Below are 9472 nucleotides of genomic sequence, written 5' to 3'. Positions count from 1 at the left end.
ATAGCTCCTGCATAGTTCATTGAGCATGGATCTAGGGTTTAGGATGGGTTTTGAATTTTACTATCTAGCTTATGGTTATCAGGGATACACTTGAGTTTTGGATTTAGGGTTTAGAATGGATTAATTGAGCATGGAACAAGGGGTCATGTTGTACAATGGTTACAAATCAGAGATACACTTGGGTCTCACTTATGCTAATCAATAAAATATTACTTAGAACTGTTCTCACAATGGATTAATTTTATATAGATTTTTATAGTTTTAATTTGGTCTTTGTTGAGTTGGCGTCCTCCGTGGATCTCAAATCTGATGTATTAGTTCTTGAATAAATGCAAGTACTGTGTTTATGTCCTCATTACGTATCTAACTTAAATATGCTTAATAAAAATTTGCGGCTACGTTTGACTCCGAGAATTCATCTTTGGCTGCAATTTGAAGTTATATTATTCTCTCTAAAAGTCAACAACATGACAAAAAGAAGGCAAAAGAAATCCAAGCACAGGTTTGCTTTTTGGGCGATCCAATCCCCCTACCATCATATATCGATTGACATCAGTAGCACTTTATAACCTTTCACAAAGCCTTATCGGTATGCATTTGACAAGGAAACGCTGACCATTCCTAATCAAAGCGTGTGAATGTGATAGCTCCTCCATTGGTCCTAACAATCTATAATAACACGAGAAGCTGCCCGCGTGACAGCGTGAAGAGTCAACGGCGGAACCAAAAGTCGTACTTCGGACCGTAGTAGTGGTACTAGTAGCGGCAAAATCCATAGTCAAACGGCGCAACGTGAGGAGAGAGCGCACAACTCTGCGATGGGTGATGAGAATTGAGGAGCGAGCCCTTCTCACTTGTTCACAAGAGCTATATATGGATCTCTCTCTCTGCGTAGCACTCGTTCGTGTGTTGTCATACTACGTTGTACGTCCGCTGACTTCGGCTGCGCCTGCGTCTTCGTCTTCCGGTTTTGCCACCACATTTCCTCGACCGCCGTCCGCTTTCAAAGATTAGGCCTGCACGTCCATTCTACATATATTAACCAAACGAGGAAGAGGGGCCCGAATTTAGCTATAGATACATCTCTCTCTCTCTTTCTCTCTCGTCTGCGACCATGTTTGCTTCTCTCCGGAGCACATCTTTGCTTCTGCTGCTGCTGCTGCTGCAGCTTGCCGCAGCCCGGCGCTCGACGATGTTTCATGAGTCGGTGGCCTCCCCCGAGAGGATCGACAAGATGGAGCTGCTGCAGGCTTTGCCGAAAGGACCCGTTGCTCGGTCGGGGCCGTCGACCTGCACGCACAGCACCGCTCGCCGCGGGGCGCGCAAGTGCCCGCTGAAGCTGAACCGAGTCGGCGTGTCTCTCGCTGCCGTGCGCCGTAAAGTCACGTCATCTCCTTCGCCGTTATAGGACCTCTCTATCAATGCTGCTTTGAAGGATGCCTGACATTTCTTAGTTCTTTCTCTGTTTCCTTTTTGGCCCTCATTTGTTCGAATGATCAGTTAAACTATACATGTTGTGAGTGAAGACTTCAGTGGTGATGGAGAAGTTGGAGTGGTGTTGCGTATTTGGTTGCAATAAAAAATTCGTAGAAAACTGCTCCTGTATGTTTGGAAACGTAACCCAATCATCAACGATTTGTTTTTTGGTTTTCATTTTTGGGTGAATTTAAAAAAAAAAAACTCTTTTTGAAGGTTTTTCTCGAGAAACGCCTTCAATTTTCCGAAGTCTTAAACAGCATATTTTTTTTCCTATTACTTTCCCTTCCTAACCAAATTTTTTGCACTGCATTATAATATTTTTAATAATACCAAGAACATTGTATTACAGTTTTTGTATACTACGTTATAGTGTTTTAATACTACTGGAAGACAAAAATATTATGTTTTGTGCTGCGTTATAATGTTTTGTACTGTATTATAATGTTTTTCCGATGTTACTAAAAACACTGTAACGCAATGTAAGTTTATACAAAAAAATACTGTATTATAATATTTTTATACTGCGTTACAAAATTCAAAAGGAAGCTTTCTGTGACAATTCGTCTTTCATTTTTCTAAATGAGTCTAAAAGAAACTTCCTTTAGACATTTTGGCAGATTTATCCAAAAGAAAATGAATTGTTCCAAACTTAGTCTTGGAACTTCTAGACAAAAATATATATTTTTTATTTTATTTTATTTTCCAATGAGGTAAATAAATGGTCCATTTTAAACCAAAATTGTAGACACAATCTCAAATCAGCCTGCAGGCCTCTTTTGATCAAAAACACATTTTGCTCGTTAAGTCTATAAAGAGCAATGTGGAATCCATAAAACTGGCACGGGACAGAAAGGAACAGCTTATTAGCTCTCAAATAATCTGGTCACAGCCGCAGTATAACACCGATATGGATGATTCCGCATCCATCAACAAAACATAAGCAGCAGCAACTGCTCGAAAGGGAGACTACATATTCCTCTTAAGAGGTCTCACATTACAAACATGCATCTACAAAACTGATTAGGTATATGGTAGGTAATAAGGAAAACTAGAGAGTTTGTTTGGGCTGGCAGAGGGAATCGCTCAGATCTTTTCGTTTGTACCAATGAATTCCAGAATGGCCAAAAAGAACCTACACTGTGAGCTTCTGTGAAGTAGCAGTGTCCATGTGCTGGAGATGTAGCGCCGCTAAAAGCCCCTGCCAGGTTTCACCTGGGCCACCGGTCACTTGGACATCCAAAAGCTTCTTCTGCTTCATATAGTATTCCTCCAACTGCTTGATCTGTAGAAAACATTATGGTTGTTAAGAGTCTACTGGACATATAAATTTGCATATATCATATCTTGTCAGAAGAATGCAAAAAACTGGTTCACAAAAAAGCATTTGCTGCAACATTTAATAAACAGATACATGCACAACATGATGGAAGCAAATTTGCATGTTTAGTTGTGAATGGGTCACCATAAGAGCTAAGTTGGGAATGGATTCATAATTTTCACTATAACTGGTTAGAAGGCAGAGGTGGAATCAGTCCGATCAAGTTGGCTGACGTAGAAATAACAGTTCTATTCAATAATCTACCATACCAGTACTAATATATACTGACCTGTACCATCTGATATCACCCTTTAAAAATAAACATAATAATACCGGTCTGTCCACATTTACTAATGGATATTTGAATCCATGGTTAGTAAGATTCATATCACGATTGCACAGAAAGTGCAACCTTCGCCTTAGCTTGGTCCAATTTGCTGGAGGAAAAGCATGGTTGAGCATCCTCAACTCAAGCTTGGGTAAGATCCAGTTAAGGGCTAAAGTCAAATTGGTAACTTTGGATGAGCTATACCCACGACTATCAGAAGTCCACAAGTGATACAATATACCATGAAGGTTGATGCCACCATGTGGTTAATATCAGAATTCAACTGATATTGCTTATAAAAATGCAAATACAGACAAAAAAGGAATCAGAATTCTGTAAATTACTTATGCAACAATATCAAAACTGAAATGGCCACAGAAGAAACACAAAGAAATCATCTAAAACCTTAAGAATTGTTTTTCCTATATAATTCAGCTTCATGTATAAAACAAAAATTTTCTCATCCCTTGATTTATCATTCAAAGATTTATTCAGTTGATAATGGCGATGCCTATTTTTTCAATCCATTCAAGGTATGTATCTCTGCATGTACCAATCATTTTGGTAATTTTTTAAAACTTCCATAAAGCAGAACTAGTTTTGATTGTAACAAGGAACAGAAGTGGGTCTAATATCAGAAATCATTTTCGTGTCACTTGAGGCCCATATATTTCAGGAAAATAAAGTAATGTCTAATAATTTTATGGACTCACTAGCAATTAAAGAAATGTTGTGCGGTGGGTAAGCATCGCATGAATTATTTAACTAGCAACTCACGTCTACTAAAGTTATACATTAGAAGAACTAAGACAATCAAATTAGGGTACCCTATTCCTCTAATAAAAGGATGACAAAATGATATAAACACTAGTGCGTGCATCTCCCTCGCAAGAGGGTTTGAAACACAAATGGGTTTCTTGCCCTTGTTCTTAGGGTACCCTATTCCTCTAATAAAAGGATGACAAAATGATATAAACACTCGTGAGTACATCTCCCTTGCAAGAGGGTTTGCAACACAAATGGGTTTCTTGCCCTTGTTCTTATTTGACGACTCAAAAGATATTTAGTTTGAAAGATATGCAGAAGTAGAAAAAATTTGCCATGGCTATAATCAAAGGTATGATGGTGACTCTCCACATATGAAAAAATATATATATATATATATATTAGTGGAGTCAAATGGAGTGATAAGGTGCACCATTACATCCATCTCTTGGAAAATTTTAGGTTTATTTAACTGAATCAGAAAAATAGGTATCTAGGAGAAACTCAGCTGGTTTCCCAAACTTATTCTTTGCATAGCCCATAGATTATATCACGAAAAATGGATTCCAAATTCCAGCACAAACCAGAGCTAAAATAGCATACTAGTTAGCAAGTGTTAGAATAGGGGAAAAAACACTCAGATCAGATTAAAACAAAGTGATAATGCTCAACAAGTTCCTAGATATTTCAAAACTTTCCAATTTCCAAATATCAAGAAGATCAATGCTGCCTCTTACTAGAGATTCGCACTTCTTATAAAATTTTAGAAATACCTGCTCAGAATAGACACGGAATTTCTCCATGCAGGAATCCTTCATATCCACTGCAGCAGATGATTTTAGTTGTGCATGTCGTGTTCGTGTAGCCAAACAGAGATTAAGGCTTGTTGACTCTGAATTGCTAGAATCAAATGTCTTCCCACAGTGTGAACAAATATCAGCACCAAAGTGTTTCTTCACCAAGCAGTCATCTCGGCATTGTAAGTTCACTACCAAATCTATATTTGCTATTTGATCAAGGATCTCCTGAGAATAAAAAAAAGGAAGATAGAAATAAGAGCATGCATTCTCAAAACGTATATGCATTCATATATTTGATCTTAGATTCCACTAGAAATATAACAGCCATTCCCGGCAAGAACAACCGGTTTAACAGCACTCCTGTGAAAATCCCAAACACACAAAATGATCAGAAATAAGAAATTAGGCATCATTAGACAATGATAACATATTTAATCTTTGCAAGAAAACATGTGATGAGATAAAAATACAAGACAAGCGTAGGCTAATTCTGCTTTCTTTCATAACACCTTCTATGTGAACACAAAACACACAGCTGATCTATCCATAAAAGAAACAAGGTCAGTTTCGATTAAAACCTTTGAAATATTAGACTTAAGTCAACCAAAACTAAAAAAAGGCAATGCAGGACCAGGAACAGCACAGGGCTTACAGCTTGGATCCTCGTACGTGGGATTCCATCAAGAATGAATCCAATTTCACCTCTCTGATATCCTTCCTCGAGCCTTTTCGACAACAACCCAAATATGATTTCCTCTGGCACCAACCTCCCTTCGTTCACAACATTCGCAATCTTCAAAGAACCAAAACAAATAATTAACACCCAAAACAATCAAAGATAACCAATTTTAACAGTACACCGAATTCAATATTCCGGTCAAAATTTCACATCCAATAACAACAAATTCCTTTGCTTTTTGAGCGAATTCCTGAAAAAAGCCCTAAACTTTGAGAATTTCCCAGATAGTGCCCAACTTTAAAAAATTCCGACAAAGCACCCTTTTGTTCAAAATGACCATTCTAGCCTTTCACCAGCCATCCCCTCCACCCCACCTCTAGCCCGTCGGCCACCACTTCCGCTGTCACCCTTGCTGGACCCCAACAACCTACAACAATGATGCTTGCCCAGAGCAGGTGGGGGGTGACCCCACACACGTTGTAGGGGGGCAGCCAGACCTCGCGTGAAGGCTGCAGCAAAGGAGGCAGCCTCGAGCGCAACAGAGGGGGCCGGCCAACCCTCGCATGAGAGCTACAGGTGGAGGGGGCGACCAGCCCTCACGCACGGCGAAGGGAGGCAACCAACCATCGTGCAAGGGCTGCAGGTGGAGGGGGGCAACCCCGCACGCAACGGAGGGGGGCGGCCAACCCTTATATGAGAGCTACGACCAACAACTGACCCTCATGCGAGGGCTACAGGATGGCGGAGGCGAGTCCAATGAAAGAATGGGCAAAATGATCTTTTCTTATGACCAAGGGCGCTGTTTTAAAATTTTTCAAAGTAGGGGTGCTATGTGAAAATTTTCAAAAAGTATTAGCTTTTTCTGAAAATTTGCCCTTGCTTTTTTCTATTATTGTTATTATGAATTTTACTATTATTGTCCCTCAAAGATTTAATCTCCAACGAAACAATGAGCAGATACGAAAAGTAGAAATTTCATGCCGCCAAAACAAATGCTTAGTGATGCTAAGTTCCAGAAACCCTAACACAGGAATTGCCACTAAATGACGAAATCACCCCTCTAAGGTTATGAGGCCAAGCCATATAATAGAACAAATCATGATCGTCACTATGCAAATCAAGGTTCATCGTACCACAATGTGCTATCTGATATGAATGATACATACCAATCCAATAGGGAACTGGTATGAGTGGTATATGCCGATCTACCAATATGTCCCATTGTACCATTTGTTGGTACATCAGTCCAGTTCGATACATACTATACCAACGGTCGGTCGGTACATCAGTACGGACCGGTAAGATGATCCATGACGCAAATAGCCCTCTCTCGCACAGAAAAGATGTTCCAATTCAGGAATGAATCCGACGGCACAATCACCAAATTGAGGCCACAGATCGAACAAAAATTCCAAGAACGACATTTGTCTAAAGTTACACAACATAGGAAATTGATCTGCACCCAAAATTGGAGAAAGGAATCAAGAACTGAATCCAAGAAGGGGCAAAAATGATGGCGTGAAGAATGAATTAAGACGGAGAGAGGGAGAGAGATATTTTCTTGTAGAGGGAGGAACTGGGGTTCAGCTCCTGGCAGACGAGGGATCCCATCAGATGTAGGGGACGTCGAGGAGCTCCGCCAAACGCATGGCATACACATGCCTCTGCACCTAAGGGCTCCTCATGAACACCCACTGCACCCTCCTCGCTTCTCTTACCACAAGCATCTGTGGCCACTGCAGCCGCGGCGGCGCTCCTCCCACTCCGTCCAGTACTCCACCTCCGCCAGCGCCGTGGCGCCGAAGGACCGGCGGTGCATAGGCGGCGGCGCGAACACCCGTCGGGCGAGGGATCGTGCTGCGAGGGCGCCTAAGCGGTGGATCCCGGCAATGGCGGCTGACCCGGACTTCGATCTCCTCCTCTTCGACGCCGTCAGTACGGGAATGCTTAGTCACGTTAAGTTTCAGAAACCCTAACGTAGCACAATGGCAGGAATTGCCGCTAAATGACGAAATCACCCCTCTAAGGTTACGAGGCCGAGCCATACTATAGGACAAATCATGGCCGCCACTACGCAAATAGCCCCCTCTCTTACACGGAAAAGATGTTCCCAATCCGGGACGAATCCGGCGACACAATCACCAAATTGAGACCACAGATCAAACAAAAAAATCCAAGAACGACATTTGTCTAAGGTTACACAACATTGGAAATTGATCGGCACCCAAAATAGGAGCAAGGAATTAAGATTTGGATCCAAGATGGGGAAAAAAATGATGGCGTCAAGAATGAATTAGAGAGAGAGAGAGATACTTTCTTGTAGAGGGAGGAGTTGGGGTTCAGCTCCTGGCGAACGAGGGAGCCCATCGAGATGTAGGGAACGTCGAGGAGCTCCGCCACGCGCGTGGCGTACACATGCCTCTGCACCCCGGGGCTCCCCATGAACACCCACTGCACCCTTCTCGGCTCCCTCTCGCCGCAAGCGTCCGTGGCCGCTGCGGCCGCGTACCTGCCATGCTCCTCCTCCTCCCACTCCGTCCAGTACTCCACCTCCGCCAGCGCCGCGGCGCCGAAGGACCGGCGATGCATAGGAGGCGGAGAGAACGCCCGCCGGGCGAGGGATCGTGCTGCGAGGGCGCCCAAGCGGTGGATCCCGGACATGGCGGCTGACCGGGGCTTCGCTCTCCTCTTCAATGTCGTCGAGCGTGCGGCAGGGTTTAAATCTCCCCTCCCCCGTCTCTCTCTCTCTCTCTCTCTCTCTCCCCCCCGTAGACGTGGCTAGGGCACTCTATTCCTCAATAGAAATGCACAAAAGCCCTTCTCCTAGTAATTAATCACAATAATGCCAATTACTTGAAAGCCACTGCCCATGTACATAAATTTGTTTATTTATCAAGAATAATTTTGGCTAACAAATTGCAATAATTTTCTAGGCCTTGTGATTGAACTGAGTGTTTATTCGAAATAATAAAAAAATGCTCAAATTTGTAAATATATTGAGTCATAACCTAATATTTTAAGCTTTTGAGATTACTTATCACACTATCAAAATTTTTATCATGATATTAGAGATTATGATATCTTATCACTCTTTTCTCTTGGTATATCATCGATACTTGTTTAACACTGCTTTTTGTCTCATATTCAAATTCACTTATTAGCATCATATACGTAATTTAATATAATATTTTTTAAAAAAATTCAATTTAATTGACTTACATTATGCACTTGGATTTAATTTTAATGTTAGATATAGTCTTATTTACTCATGAAAGGAGATATTAAAGCTTATGAAAATATTAGGTCCCTTCATAATAGCTAAAGTAGGGTTAATGATCACCCAATTAAAATATTTATGAGTGATTTATTAGTCTCTCAATGAATTAATGCTTATGGTAATAGATATAGAGAGAAGAAATAACAAAGTGTCTGTCCCAAGTCCAGATGAAAAAGATGAATAATTATTTTTTATCATTGATAATTAGTGTAAAACTATGTTATATCTGATAAACATATATCTTAATTGATTTCAATATAGAGCTAGGTCATTATTCGAAAGTGACACAAGATATCTTCAAACGATTGATTAAAAGGTTGTCCAGAAGTAGCCCATCATATTGGTCCCCGAATGCAATGCGCAAGTGTTCTCTTAATGTTTGGACCAATGGGAGTAAAAAAATTAGTCCAATAGAGGGTTAGATTAGTAACTTGAAATATAAAAATATTTTTAAATAAGAGATTAGAATTTGTAAAGACTATTAATATATATATATATATATATATATATAATTTACTTATAAGAAATTAGGTGAACAAGTAAAAAATAGATTGATAGTATTGGATTTAAAATTTGATATACTAGAAGAGTTAAACACAAAAATAGTGTAAGAATTATAGAATTATTATTGATAAGGTTTTCAAGAACAATGTTGTAGATGTAAAAATATTTGAAGATAAAATTATAGTTCTAAAATTTGTAAAATGATAAGATGTTTTGGATGTTATTAGTGTTCATGCTATTGAATCCTTAATTTTAATAATAAAGTCAATTTATTAGACTAATATACCTTTAAGATAAGTAACGTAGAAAAATACTTTGATCA

The 9472-nt window shown here is 40.2% G+C and overlaps 1 protein-coding gene across 3 annotated transcripts; it reads right to left on the bottom strand.

Moving 5' to 3' along the window:
* Nucleotides 1-2322: 2322 nt before the first annotated feature.
* Nucleotides 2323-8133, bottom strand: LOC135581667 (probable adenylate kinase 7, mitochondrial). Of its 3 annotated transcripts, none has more exons than XM_065172611.1 (4): nucleotides 7683-8129; nucleotides 5343-5483; nucleotides 4664-4915; nucleotides 2323-2761 (listed from the first exon to the last, which is right to left on the bottom strand). In XM_065172611.1, the coding sequence occupies exons 1-4, from the start codon at nucleotides 8028-8030 to the stop codon at nucleotides 2612-2614; spliced, it is 891 nt and encodes a 296-aa protein (XP_065028683.1). In that variant the 5' UTR covers nucleotides 8031-8129; the 3' UTR covers nucleotides 2323-2611. The 3 variants fall into 3 exon arrangements, with proteins under 3 accessions (XP_065028683.1, XP_065028684.1, XP_065028685.1); XM_065172612.1 differs by lacking the exon at nucleotides 7683-8129 and adding an exon at nucleotides 7088-7634; XM_065172613.1 differs by lacking the exon at nucleotides 5343-5483 and having other exon boundaries at nucleotides 7683-8133.
* Nucleotides 8134-9472: the final 1339 nt, after the last annotated feature.

The sequence above is a fragment of the Musa acuminata genome, chromosome BXJ3-10 (assembly GCF_036884655.1).
Source record: "Musa acuminata AAA Group cultivar baxijiao chromosome BXJ3-10, Cavendish_Baxijiao_AAA, whole genome shotgun sequence".
In the NCBI taxonomy this organism is placed as follows: domain Eukaryota; kingdom Viridiplantae; phylum Streptophyta; class Magnoliopsida; order Zingiberales; family Musaceae; genus Musa; species Musa acuminata.
Note: the sequence above shows the minus strand (reverse complement) of the source record. Positions and strands in the feature narration are given on the sequence as shown.